Genomic DNA, 15,380 nt, shown 5'->3' with positions numbered 1-15,380 from the left:
CTGCCCAGCACTATCCCCACCTCCCAACCACCAGCCCCGCCTCCCGATCTTGACTAAGCTCCTGAGGATCCATTCCTTCTGCACAGGATTCCTTTATGCTTATCCCACGCATGTTTGAATTCCGTTACCGTTTTCATTTCCACCACATCCCGCGGGAGGGCATTCCAAGCATCCACTACTCTCTCCGTGAAAAAATACTTCCTAACATTTTTCTTGAGTCTGCCCCCCTTCAATCTCATTTCATGTCCTCTCATTCTACCACCTTCCCATCTCCGGAAAAGGTTCGTTTGCGGATTAAAACCTTTCAAATATTTGAACGTCTGTATCATATCACCCCTGTTTCTCCTTTCCTCCAAAGTATACATGTTTAGTTCAGCAAGTCTCTCCTCATACGTCTTGTAACGCAAATCCCATACCATTCTCGTAGCTTTTCTTTGCACCGCTTCAATTCTTTTTACATCCTTAACAAGATACGGCCTCCAAAACTGAACACAATACTCCAGGTGGGGCCTCACCAACGACTTATACAGGGGCATCAACACCCCCTTTCTTCTGCTGGTCACACCTCTCTCTATACAGCCTAACAACCTTCTAGCTACGGCCACCGCCTTGTCACACTGTTTCGTCGCCTTCAAATCCTCAGATACTATCACCCCAAGATCCCTCTCTCCATCCGTACCTATCAGACTCTCCCCGCTTAACACATACGTCTCCCGTGGATTTCTATCCCTAAGTGCATCACTTTGCATTTCTTCGCATTGAATTTTAATTGCCAAACTTTAGACCATTCTTCTAGCTTCCTCAGATCCTTTTTCATGTTTTCCACTCCCTCCCGGGTGTCCACTCTGTTACAGATCTTAGTATCATCCACAAATAGGCAAACTTTACCTTCTAACTCTTTGGCAATGTCACTCACAAATATAGAATGACTCAGGATAAATATGTTGCAGAAGAATTATATACATGTTGAAATCTTACTGACTATTGCTTATATTATGATGATTTTTATTTTCTTTTTTAAAGACAGAAATATTATGGGGGGTTCTCTGTTACATATTTTGGCAATGCAATATTCTTCTCTTAGCATCCTTACAACGTGTCTGTCACAAAGGCTATATTGAAGGGAGAATTAATAATCTGGAGGGAGAGGGGTGAAAATTGTTAAAACTTTGATGATGCACTATATTCTCTTGTTCATATTGATGAATGTTGGATGCTTAATCTGCTGAATATTGTAATTTTTTTTTTTATTACTCTTTCTTTTGAATGTACTTTGACTTGTTGGATCATCAATAAAAAACTTTTTCAAATAAAATGTAGGGCAAAGACAAAAAATGGTAAAAAGGTTTGGGAAGAAATTATAAAAGGAAAGACTTACATTTGCTTACATTGCAAACAGTCATAAATCCAGTATCTAAGACCATCTAAAACTGCGGCTTTGTTCTGCTGCTTTCAAAGTCTATGGATTACAAACCCATCAGTAAAGGATAAGGAATGAACACAGATGAGATCATGTAACCTTTCCTCTCCATTTATCTATCTACTGCTAAGACAACACGTTTTTGACAATTTTCTCCACTAAAACACACGGTTGTGGATTGTGGTGCTTAAAAGACTCCATTGTCTTTCTAACTGACTTGTGAATTCTAATGAGTATTGATTACATTACAGATTTAAAAATGAGGCATCTTGGTGTAAGGAGATTTCAAATGAAAATATTCTTCATATACTTTACAGATTAAAATTCATTAATGACAGGAAATTGACCTGTACTGAAAGAAAACCACCCACAAAAATGGCCAAGGTGTTTATCAGTTTTTAAAACTGTTCTTCAGAGCCAGCAGTGCAGCCCACTGAGCTTTCCCCAGTGTGTTAAGGGAACTGGTCAGCATGGAATCCGGCTTATGGCTTATTCAGGGATGCCCTACTTTTTTCCATTATCGGCCAAGGACGCCCGTCTCTTAAGCACGCCCCAGTCCCACCTTCGCTACACTGCCAACACACCCCCATGAACTCTGGTCGTCCCCGTGACAGAAAGCAATTGAGGGCGCCCAAAATCGGCTTTCAATTATGCAGATTTGGGCAACCCTGAGAGAAGGACGCCCATCTCCTGATTTGTGTTGGAAGATGGGTGCCCTTCTCTTTCGAAAATAAGCCTGTTTATAAACTCTCAAAAAGTTTTCAATATACTTAGTTTTGTTTTGTTTTTAAAGCATCCAGGACAGCTAGGGGATGAATGTGTCCACCAACATGTTTTGCCCTAAAGTTCTACTTGTTTTTTTTTTTTTATAGGGGATGTGACTTGACAAAGCTTTTAGGGCAAAACATGTTGGCGGACACGTTCTTCCCCTACTGTTCTGGATGCTTTTTTTAAAAAAAGCTAAGTATTTAAAAAACTTTTTGAGAGTTTATAAAATGTTACAAACTGATATAATGATATATGCTGTATCTTTGGTATGACCAATGATGAGGTGGGAGCATAAATCTTAGATCCCAAAAACCTATTGGAACTCTAAGAAGCACCGCTGAGGTCTTTACCATTTAAATTAAGTTTGGGAAAGGCACATTTGTTTGAATTTTACTGTTTGAACTCTAATTCTGAATATTCTACAGAATTATAATCTGAGCATCAAGTGCTCTCCATGCATAGCTTTTGAGTTAGGTAACCCCTTTCCATATTAGACAATGGAGCCACCTCTGGGGTAGAGCCAGTGGTGCCACTGGCTTGACTCTGCACCATGATGGACTTTGAGTGAGATCTCAGAATGTGCCACTGGCCTGACTCTTCACCACGATGGACTTTGAGTGAGATCTCAGAATGTCCTTTTTACTCCCTGGATTTTGGGAGGAACACCATAGTTAGGCCTGGGTTGGGACATCGAGTCACTGATGACTCTCTGCACGCAGAGGGAGCTCTCTCCCAAGAAGGGCTGGAAATCAACACAAGTTCAGTTCACACTGGTTCAAATGCCTTTTGAGGTCCCTCAGTGTCAATGCACTACCCACAAGCAGTGAATGAGTCTCAAGGATAGGATGAATTGCCTCCAGCCTCAACGCCTAACTCTCCTGCCAAGTTAGGAGCTGGTCCATCTGCTCCTGCATCCATGGCCCTATGCCTCTCCTTGAAGGCTAAAGAAAAAGAACAGGGAAGTCCTTCCACAGAAATCAAACAAGCAACCAAGAAGGTGGAGGAATGTTCCAAAGAACAAACAGAATGATAAGTAGTAGTAGTAGTAGTAAGTCAATAGTCTTCCAAAAGGTTTATTCTCCTTAAAAACGTCACATGAATCACCTGGACCTGACACGGTCCGTGTTCCGGCAGTATGCCTTCCACAGGGGTCACAGCTATGTTACAAATAGATAAACATGGACATAAACATAAGTATGAACATATAAAAATGTTGATAAAAGTATACATTTTTGAAAAGGCATGTGTTATTTTTAAAAATCAGTAAAATAGTGATAAAATGATTCAAAAGTAGGTAATCGTGATATAAAACAGACGGATGCGGAAATGTTAAAGGAAATCAGGGACGCAAACAAACTGGGCAACACAATAATAATGGGGGATTTCAATTACCCGCATATAGACTGGGTTAATGTAACATCTGTACACGCAAGGGACATAAGATTTCTTGATGAAATCAAGGACAGCTTCATGGAACAGCTAGTTCAGGAGCCGACAAGAGAAGGAAAAATACTAGACTTAGTCCTTAGTGGTGCTCATGATCTAGTGCAGGGGGTAACGATACGAGGGCCGCTTGATAACAGTGATCATAATATGATCGGTTTTGATATTGGCATTGAAGGAAGTGAAACTAGGAAATCAAGTATGCTAGCGTTTAACTATAGAAAAGGTGATTACGACAAAATGAGAAAAATGGTGAAAAAAAGACTGAAAGGAGCAGCTCGCAGAGTAAAAAACTTGCATCAGGCGTGGATGCTGTTTAAAAACACCATCCTGGAGGTTCAGGACAAATATATTCCACGTATTAGAAAAAAGGGAAAAAAGACTAAACGTCAGCCGGCGTGGCTAAACAGTAAGATAAAGGAAATCATTAGAGCCAAAAAACAATCCTTCAGAAAGTGGAGAAGAGAACCAACTGAAAGTAACAGGATAGATCATAAGGAATGCCAAGCCAAATGCAAAGCGGAGATAAGGAGGGCAAAAAAGGACTTTGAGAAGAAATTAGCGTTGGAAGCAAAAATACATAGTAAAAATTTTTTTAGATACATTAAAAGCAGGAAACCGGCCAAAGAGTCGGTTGGGCCGCTGGACGAAAATGGTGTTAAAGGGGCGATCAAGGAGGACAAAGCCGTAGCGGAGAAATTAAATGAATTCTTTGCTTCGGTCTTCACCGAGGAGGATTTGGGGGGGACACCGGTGCCAGAAAGAATATTTGAAGCGGGGGAGTCGGAGAAACTAAACAAATTCTCTGTAACCTTGGAGGATGTAATGGGTCAGTTCAGCAAGCTGAAGAGTAGTAAATCACCGGGACCTGATGGTATTCATCCCAGAGTATTAATAGAACTAAAAAATGAACTTGCGGAGCTACTGTTAGAAATATGCAATCTGTCCCTAAAATCGAGTGTAGTACCGGAAGACTGGAGGGTAGCCAATGTTACTCCGATTTTTAAGAAGGGTTCCAGAGGAGATCCGGGAAATTATAGACCGGTGAGTCTGACGTCGGTGCCGGGCAAGATGGTGGAGGCTATTATTAAGAATAAAATTGCAGAGCATATACAAAAACATGGACTGATGAGACAAAGTCAGCACGGATTTAGTGAAGGGAAGTCTTGCCTCACCAATCTAATGCATTTTTTTGAGGGGGTAAGCAAACATGTGGACAATGGGGAGCCGGTTGATATTGTATATCTGGATTTTCAGAAGGCGTTTGACAAAGTGCCGCACGAAAGACTCCTGAAGAAATTGCAGAGTCATGGAATCGGAGGTAGGGTATTATTATGGATTAAGAACTGGTTGAAAGATAGGAAGCAGAGAGTAGGATTGCGTGGCCAGTATTCTCAGTGGAGGAGGGTAGTTAGTGGGGTCCCGCAGGGGTCTGTGCTGGGTCCGTTGCTTTTTAATGTATTTATAAATGACCTAGAGATGGGAATAACTAGTGAGGTAATTAAATTCGCCGATGACACAAAATTATTCAGGGTCGTCAAGTCGCAGGAGGAATGTGAACGATTACAGGAGGACCTTGCGAGACTGGGAGAATGGGCGTGCAAGTGGCAGATGAAGTTCAATGTTGACAAGTGCAAAGTGATGCATGTGGGTAAGAGGAACCCGAATTATAGCTACGTCTTGCAAGGTTCCACGTTAGGAGTTACGGATCAAGAAAGGGATCTGGGTGTCGTCGTCGATGATACGCTGAAACCTTCTGCTCAGTGTGCTGCTGCAGCTAGGAAAGCGAATAGAATGTTGGGTGTTATTAGGAAGGGTATGGAGTCCAGGTGTGCGGATGTTATAATGCCGTTGTATCGCTCCATGGTGCGACCGCACCTGGAGTATTGTGTTCAGTACTGGTCTCCGTATCTCAAAAAAGATATAGTAGAATTGGAAAAGGTACAGCGAAGGGCGACGAAAATGATAGTGGGGATGGGACGACTTTCCTATGAAGAGAGGCTGAGAAGGCTAGGGCTTTTCAGCTTGGAGAAGAGACGGCTGAGGGGAGATATGATAGAAGTGTATAAAATAATGAGTGGAATGGATCGGGTGGATGTGAAGCGACTGTTCACGCTATCCAAAAATACTAGGACTAGAGGGCATGAGTTGAAGCTACAGTGTGGTAAATTTAAAACGAATCGGAGAAAATTTTTCTTCACCCAACGTGTAATTAGACTCTGGAATTCGTTGCCGGAGAACGTGGTACGGGCGGTTAGCTTGACGGAGTTTAAAAAGGGGTTAGATAGATTCCTAAAGGACAAGTCCATAGACCGCTATTAAATGGACTTGGAAAAATTCCGCATTTTTAGGTATAACTTGTCTGGAATGTTTTTACGTTTGGGGAGCGTGCCAGGTGCCCTTGACCTGGATTGGCCACTGTCGGTGACAGGATTCTGGGCTAGATGGACCTTTGGTCTTTCCCAGTATGGCACTACTTATGTACTTATGTACTTATGTACTAAAAGAAGTGGTGTAGATATTGTTTGAACAATTCTGTGAATGTGAATGGGCTACTATGGCAATACTCTAACAAAAAGGGTGGAAAAAAGGGAGAAAACAACAGAAAAAAGAAAACTGTGATTATGGAAACAACAAAAAAGCTAAAATGATAACGGAAAGTAAGAGTGATGAAGAAAGAGAGATCTAGTGTGTCCAGGGAGAGCATTAAATGATTTGAGACAAGATCGCTCAATTGTAATATCTCACGCCGACAAGGGAGGCGCAGTAGTTGTTCAAGATGCTCGTCAATATGAGCATGAAGCTTTGCGTCAACTCTCAGATGACTCCTTTTATAAATTAATAGATTCAGATCCGACTAAGGATTATATTGTTCAGGTTTCGGATATGTTGAAAACTGCGAGTGAACGTAACATTATCACTCCTAAAGAGTATAAATATCTGTTACGGAAGAAGCCTAATATCCCCAATATTTACTTTTTACTGAAGATCCACAAATCACTGATCGACCCTCTGGGTCGTCCAATTGTTTCCGGTGTGGGGTCATTGTTTGAGCCGCTGTCTCAGTTTGTAGAACATCATTTACATATTCAAGTAGATAAGATTCAATCTTATATAAAAGATTCTAGCGATATGTTAGAATTTTTAAATTCTACACAGATACCTCAAGATCAGCAGATTATAATGCTGACGTTAGATGTCGTATCCTTGTATACAAGTATCCCCCAAAAGGCATGCTTAGATATTATTGATCAAGAGTTACAGCAGCAGGAATTGTCTTAATCTAAAATTCAATTACTGTTACAAATGGCATTATTTGTTATTGAGAAAAATTATTTTCAATTTGGTGATCAATTTTATCTCCAGGTTAGAGGGGTTGCCATGGGGACTACTGTTGCCCCCACGGTAGCCTGTCTCTATATGGTGATGTTTGAGTCACTGTATCTGTATACTTCTTCTCTTATGATAACCAAGATATTAGCTTGGAAAAGATACATTGACGATATATTCGTCATATGGTCTGGTACTTTTGAAGAAGTTGATGCTTTTGTGGAATACTTGAATGGATGCGACACTAACATTCAATTTGTTCTACAATCTAGAGGTACAGTGGTACATTTCTTGGATATAGATATTGAGTTATTTAATGGCCAGTTCTCTACAGGAGTGTTTCGTAAGATGATGGATAAAAAAACTATATTGCACTTTGAGAGCCATCATCCGCGTAAATTAAAAGAGAGTATCCCTATAGGACAATTTTTGAGGATTAAACATTTATGTTCTAGTCGATTTACTTATAATCATGAAGCTACATTAATGTCACAACGATTTCGAGCACGTGGATATCCTCAATACGCTATTAAATCTGCATATAAGCGAGCAAAACATGCTCAGAGATGTTGGTTGATTGGCGGAAGGAATATTGTTAATAATCAAAATACACAGGTGAATTGCATACTTCCTTATTTTAGACAAACACGAGATATACAAAATATTATTTTGAAACATTGGTCAGTTTTGTCTATACATGAGAGTTTGAATGCTAAGCCACGGTTTGCTTGTAATCGGGATAAAAATATGGGTGAAATTTTGTCAAGAAAAAGATATAGCACTCAAACGGGACATCAAGGAATAGGTGGTCATACTTCATGTAATGCTTGTGTATATTGTAAACATGCATTATGTACTACCCGTATTTGGATACAATCTATCAACAGGTATTTCTATTTAAGATCAGCTACTGATTGTAATACACAGAATTTAGTTTATGCTATACATTGCCCCTGTCAGTTATTGTATATAGGTGAAACAACGCGTAAAGTTAAGATGCGTATTGCTCAACATTTGAGTAATATTCGGTTGAAAAAAGTTGATACCCCTTTGGTAAGCCACTGGTTACAATTGGATCATTCGGTGGAGGATCTGCAGTTTGTTGTCATCAATAGTATGCAAGGTAGTTATGGGAACGTTGAATTAGAGTTAATTCGAAGGGAACAGCGTTTCATCTTTAATTGGAAAACTGTGGAGCCTCTGAGTTTGAATAAAGAAGTAGATTGGGCTTTATTGATGTCAGTATAAAGTTAAGTACTGAATAAAGTTAGAGCATTCAATTTGTCGTGATGTCATCACGTTTTCTGCTGAGATTCCCCATGGTGTGCTCGGTGCTCTAATGCGGCTGGTATGTGATTACAGAAATTGTATGTATTTTTGATTATTTAATGCATAGTGAGTAAGAGTGTTTTTGTATTATTCATAAAGGATCTCCTGAGGAAGTAAAATATGAAACACGGCCTGTGTTGAGATCTATGAATTGTTGGAAGCATGTGGATGTGATGTGATACGGATGCCTGAAGTGGAATCTCCGTCGCTCACAAGAGTGAAGATTGGATTAGTCAGCTATATTTAAAATCGATGTTATACTCTTCTTACTGGACTTTGGATCATTTGTAAAGGAAAGGAAGAGCCATTGGAGAGAGAATTACTCATCTGGACACTTGACATGATATGTGTTGATTGAGATAACAGACATTAAGTTTACTCTGGTATTTCCAGAGTTAAGAATGTTAAACAGTCATAAATTGGGGGGGGGGGGGGGGGGGAATGTTAATATGTAAAACCAAAAATGTTTGAAGTATACTAAGTTTTGGATATGATATTGTTATACTGTTAGCTGAATTGTTTGGTACGCTATCTTCATTTGAGCTGGATTGGTAGCAGAATTATATATTCCATTTGTACTATGCAGAGATGTGTAATGTCTGTCTTTGATTAACAATGCTGAATAAAGACTTCTATAAATTAAAAAAAAAGAATGTTAAACAGTCGAAGAATGAAGTGTAACTTTAAACAGGGGTTGATTCAATTGTGATGTGATGTGTGGGACTCTATTTGAGATTGCATCTTGGTTTGGTTTGTTTATAAATAAATAAATGTAAAATGTATTTTATGCATTATGTGTGATGTATAAAGTATATTAAGTTGTGCTAATTAAGTAGGTAAAAGGTCACGCAGGGTTTGGTATAAAGAATATATTAGAGGTGAGAAAAAAGATCCAAGATGGCGACTGAGCAGGATGCAGGAGAGGAACGCTCTTCCTAAAGAATTGAAAAGTTACCTTTTTCCTTGTGACTGAGCATGCCGAAGAGAAAGGGTAAGCCTAAGGGACCTCCCCTCCCGAGGCTAGAGCCCCCCTCTTCGGGACAACCGTCCATCTCCTCGTATTTGGTGTCCACTCCGACGGGCGTTTCCGTAACCAGGGCGAGGAAAAGTCCCGGTTTGGAACGCGAACTTTCGCTCAGCCCATTAGGGCCAGCAACCCCTCCACTGCCACAACCAGACGGGGCCGAAGTTCCAAGCATCAAAGAGAATGACTCGAAGGGGCAGCAGACCTCGCCTGAAGAAGTGGCATCAGGTTCCATCTTGGCGGAGGGGAATCGGTATTCACCAGGTATGGTGGCAGGAGAGGCGGCAACGAAGGGGAGCCGGATTGTTGATCTCAGGGAGGAAACTTCGCTGTGCGCCATGGCGATCCAGCCCCTGGTGAAACCCCAGGAAATATCACTGGAATCTATATGGTCAGCTCTTGAGGCCTTGCATAAGGTGTGTACCTCATTTATTTCTGTTTCATTGAATAACTCTAAGCAAATAAGAGATATTAAAGAAAATCTTGAGACTGTCTCTACTAAATAAAAATCTTTGGAACTGGACTTGGTTAAAGTGCAAGAGCAACAATCGCAAATAGCAGGAGATCGTTTAATAATACATCGGAAAATTGAAAATCTGGAGAATTCAACAAGGAATTTAAATTTGTGTATATTACATTTTCCTCAAACAAATTACATTTCCGCCAGAGAAATGTTTAATAAATTCCTTAAAGAGATTTTTAAATATCCAGAACAATCTCTTCCTCCATTACAAAGAATATACTATCTTGGGGACAAAAAGAAGTCGCAACAAATTATCTCACAGGAGGTTCCAATCCAGCAAGATGTTTCATCAGAGATATTGGACTTAACAGGATTTCTTGAACAGTCTAAAGAAGAAATTAAAACTCGAGCAATCGCAATTATTACTTTTGTATTTTCACAAGATAAAGAATCTTTGTTACGGTTATATTTTAAAAATATTCAACCTGAATTTTTGGGCAGTAAAGTCTTGATTTTTCCAGATATTTCTAGATGGACACAGCAAAGAAGGAAGAAATTTCTGGATTTAAAACAGAGATCTTTGGAGATTAAGGCTTCTTTCCAATTGAGATTTCCTTGTAAATGTTTACTTTTTTACAAAGATAACAGATATGTTTTCTATGAACCAGAACAATTGAGTAGCTTTTTAGATATGCAAGACAGGAAGAGCTGACTGATAGATTGTAGCTGGTTAGATTTATAAAAGGGATAACCGCCTGCTCTCTTTTTCTTAATTATAGTATTCTTGTTTGTGCCAGCTTCCTTTGGTGTAACCTAGGATCTTTCCATTATTGTGGACTGTTTGAGCCAATATTTTATTTTCATATTATGCATGTTTGATTTTTCCTTGTGCTTTCTGCAGTGATGTAGAATTACTTAATATTGGTGTATCTTTCAAAGATTGTTATCTTTGTTTAAAATGAAATTAATAAAGAAATTAAATAATAATAAAAGAATATATTCGAGGTGTAAACAGGCTTATAAAAATGCTCTATGATTAAGAGATGTGGTGTAAAGAGAAAAATGCTAAAGCAAACTGTGAATGGAATATCTCAAAATATGTGACTGATGATTTGGGGAGAGCGTCTTCTCAAATGTAAAAGAAAAGATGTAATCATAAAAAATATATACATTAGGTGAGCAATATAAATTCAAAGAAGTGTATATGAAATAATGAAAAGAACAAATCTCACAGGCTAAGTGGGAGAAAATGATATGCACAGAAGAAAGCTGCTTGGTAGCATATACTGAATGATTGAACATCAGTTGAATTAATTTCAAACAGTGGTTAAATGTTGATAAGTACAAATCGAATGATATGAGTGTACTATGCCAGTGCATTTGTGATACATAAATGACCAAACTATTATTGATGTAATATATCATTAAAGGTTGATTATCTGTGTTATTGAGTTATACATGCTGATAGAAGCGGCAACAGAATGCTGATAATGCTGAAAAATTAAAATAAAAATGAGAATTGGTGAAATGTATAATTAATAAAACTTAAAACATAAACTGGATATGAGACTGTCTATATATGGACGGGAAGAAGTTACTAGTCACACATAAATGTAAAGAAAAGGGAATGTATGCAAAAGAAAATGCAATGATTCGCTACATATAAGGAGCAGAGGTGTAATAAACTAGCGAGAATACTAAATATGACTGTACTACCAACAGTAGACATGGCTACGCTAAATATTGCTGTGCCACCGCCGAAAATCATATAACAGTTGGTGAAACACAATATACGGATGTAATGGCACAGAATTATACTGTGGTGATTAAACAAAATAAATTGAACAGATAAAATAGTTAGTGAAAATTGGTGACTTCAAAGGTCTAAAAACTTGGTAATAAAAGCATGGAAAAACAAAGATGTGAAAAATGTGAAAGTGCCAATAAAACTAAATTTACCAAAAGTGTGCTACCAAACATACTGGGTATAGCATACCTTCAGCAGAAAAGTTGAGTTGAGTGAAATAACTAGAGTGGCGTGAAATGCAGACTTGAAGACTAAGAAGTATAATACAGGAGAAGGAAAAGTGGAAAGCCGGACAACAGCCAGTGTTTGAAAATATACTTCTAAACTAAGTATAAAGATTAGGCTTAAGTTACAAGCTGCTAAAACATCTGAAAGTGAGACAAATTTTGAAACACTGCTTTGTGAGGAAATTTTGAGCTGAATAGAATATAATAAAAGTGAAACGGAGCTGATATTTACCTTAGAAATGTAAGATAACACATAGTGGTTACAGCGACTAGAAGTGCCTGTGAAACAGACTGGAAAAAAAGCAACAAAAAATGGTGGGAATTTGAATAGTTTTGCTCATTGCATCAGCAATAAAAATAAATAGTTTTGCTCATTGCATCAGCAAAAAAATGTAAATGATATGTATATAAGTAGCTTGGCAAGTGAGTGAAAAATGAAAAACGATTGGGTAAAACGTTGTTAGCAAAGGAAAAGAATCCACTTTAAACAAAAAGTCAAAAAGATAGAAAAAAATATATAAATCTATTAAAAACTGTGTAGGCAGGTAAAAAAATAAAAAAATGATGATAATATGATAACCTCAGCATGAGTGTGAGATGTGTTCAGTGTGTGTGGAGTATAAAAATAAAGTAATGGAGTGATGGGTATGAAATAGTGCAGGCACTGCTTCAATCCTCTCCTTGAAGGCTGCCATTGACAGTTCATGCAGTGACATCCTTCTGGTGTCCCTGGGGTGCTTCAGTGACCTTGTCTCAATAGAGGCTGTTGCCACAGAAGGTGAGCAACTCTCACATCAGAGCACCTTCGAGGGTACAAATGATATTTTAAATTGTGAGCTCTATTGAGCAGGGACTGTCTCTCTGTGTCAGGTGTTCAGCGCTGCGTGTGTCTGGTAGCACTATACCAGACGCATGCAGTGGAGGAGTGGCCTAGTGGTTAGGTTGGTGGACTTTGGTCCTGGGGAACTGAGGAACTGAGTTCGATTCCCACTTCAGGCACAGGCAGCTCCTTGTAACTCTGGGCAAGTCACTTAACCCTCTTGCCCCAGGTACAAATAAGTACCTGTATACAATATGTAAGCTGCATTGAGCCTGCCATGAGTGGGAAAGCGCGGGGTACAAATGTAACAAAAAAATGCTAATAATAATAATCTCTATGCCTCAATATTCTTGATTCCATGTGAGAGGGTGCTTCCTGGCCTCCACCTAACATTACCACATTGCCATCCTTCAACAGCTGTATTTTGAAGTAACTGGATTCTTCTCTGTAATTTAACAGAGATCCCAAGATATAATACATTAAAATATTCTATTTGAGACAATATGAAACCCTGAACCAACAATGCAAAATGCTTTTCTGTGATATAAAGCCAAACAGCTCTAAGTTGTTCTAATCTAAAGAAAACATTTTTGGTAAGACAATTTTCTTGATTGTCTAATAACAAAGAAAAATCCAGAATTATCACAGTCACCTTTTTTTTTTTAAAGGTGGCCGGGGGGGGGGGGGGGGGGGGGGGGGGTTAATATCCAGACATTCAGCACCATGCTGTACTGAGATACTGATGCAGAATATCCAGGATATTCAGAGCTGGTACCCAGATAACAATCCAGACAAGTTAAGACATGATATTCAGCAGCATTATCCAGATAACACCACTCAGTATCACTGACTAGACCTGGTACCTGGATAACTAGCTTTGAATATAGCCTCATTTATTTTCATGTCTGGGGGCAAGCAAAAAGAGTAATATAAAATATTCATACACCAGAGGCAAAACAATTTTTATAAAACAGACAAATGTCAATTAAGAAAGACTGAAGTAAAACTATTTTTGGAAGCCACTAGCTCAGTGTATCAGTCTACATAATCTGTACTGAAAGATGTACTAAAACTAGTTTGATAGTTCATTCTGAGGCCCTTTTACTAAGCTGCAGTTAGTGCTAATATGCGCTCTCCGCAGTTTAAAATGGCTTACCGCGGGACATGCTTAGGTGTCCTGTGGTAAGTTCCAAAATGACTCATGTTAACTGCGTGCAAAAAAAAATATTTTAAACTTTTTGTTGGCGTGTATGTGTCTGGTAGCAGAGAGTAGGCATTCATGTACTAATCAGTTAGAATGTTTGCATTACCATATGCTAATTGGTTAGCATGGGTTACCACATGAGCCCTTACTGCTTACAAAGCAGGTGTCAGTAAGTGCTCATATGGTAATTCTTTTTAATGGCCACGCGTTAATGGCCATTAAAACAAAAAATATAAAATCAGCCATTTTATTTCTGCAGTAAAAATGGCCTTACTGCATGGGAAAAACATAAGGGAGTGTTAAAGTCACTTTTTATCAAAGCTTTGTAAAAGGACCTCTCTGTATTACTTTATTTTATTAATCTCACTTTGGGCAACTTTTTAAAGTAAAAATGGACATCAAAAAATAAGTAAGTAGATAGCTAAAATCCTTCATTTTGACAATTTGACAATTCCCCCAAAAATATCTAACTTATGCACTAGCTTCTTGCTCTTTACAATGCTCAGCAGCCTCTGACATTCAGGTTAAAAGCCTTCTTCTGCTTTGTCTTCCTTAGCTGCCTGGGATACAAGATTCAGAATTGATGAATGCACCACAACAGATTCACCCACCATTCTGCATATTGTGGGATTTCTGTTTATTTTAAAAATTAGATCATAAGCAAATGGGTCAAGTGCTTGTCTATCAGTGAAGTATCTTTGACTACTGCTCCTCACCTGAAGTATGCTTTTAGTGTACTTTTGATGTTCTTTTGGAATGGAGGACTTTTTGGATGTGCACTCTCAAACTTCTCTTCACTGTATACATCTCTAATCACCTTGTACACATTTGTCTTTACTGCAGGGATCTCAGGGCTTTGCTCCATGATGTCACACTGATCCTTCATACAAACACATGATCAATATTAGCCTCTAGGAGATCATTATCGTGTTTATTATATTCATCTAACTCAAAGATTTCCACAAATAACAAAATATACAGAAAAATATTATGGAATATGTAGGTTTACCCAACAGGGAGATTTACTGAAAAGCAATGATACACTCTAGCCACCCAGCCTAGAATAAAAAGACTTGAAATGAAATACACTTGTATCATTTTGCATCTAGCTCAACTGAACTTGGTGTGGAGCCAGGTCCTTTTGGGGATATTAGACCATTTTAGTTTTTTAGCTTCAAAAATGCCCTTGTTTATATGCTGTGCAGAGAGAGAGAGAGAGAGAGATCTACCACATCTTCATCTGTACTTGTCTTAGGATTTTGTGAACAGGCACTATCACAACTTCCATTGGAGGAGTCATCAAACTGCAGGATGCCCAAAGTGTCTGCCCTGGGCTCATCCTCGGTCTCCAAAAGAAATGGGGCAGACTTAGCCATTTCCATGACAAAAGCACTTCTCGGGGGAGGGGGGAGACTTATTTTACTTAAGTGTGAGGATGGATCTGAATGGAGGCCAGTGGACCCTTCCTCCAAAAATATCTCTGGTTCTTTTTCAGATATCCAAAAGTGATCAGACTCTATCTCATTGATTCTCTGCCGGCCTCAA

General features: G+C 38.8%; 1 protein-coding gene across 1 annotated transcript in view; it reads right to left on the bottom strand.

Annotated features, from left to right (window-relative positions):
- The window catches only part of SLC26A8 (solute carrier family 26 member 8), a 181,841-nt gene extending 167,120 nt beyond the window's left edge, over positions 1-14,721 (bottom strand). The window contains exon 1 of the mRNA XM_030221729.1: positions 14,552-14,721. Within this exon, the coding sequence (XP_030077589.1) occupies positions 14,552-14,721 (170 nt within the window). The remainder of the gene's footprint in view (positions 1-14,551) is intronic.
- Between the last annotated feature and the right edge of the window lie 659 nt (positions 14,722-15,380).

The sequence above is a fragment of the Microcaecilia unicolor genome, chromosome 12 (assembly GCF_901765095.1).
Source record: "Microcaecilia unicolor chromosome 12, aMicUni1.1, whole genome shotgun sequence".
In the NCBI taxonomy this organism is placed as follows: domain Eukaryota; kingdom Metazoa; phylum Chordata; class Amphibia; order Gymnophiona; family Siphonopidae; genus Microcaecilia; species Microcaecilia unicolor.
Note: the sequence above shows the minus strand (reverse complement) of the source record. Positions and strands in the feature narration are given on the sequence as shown.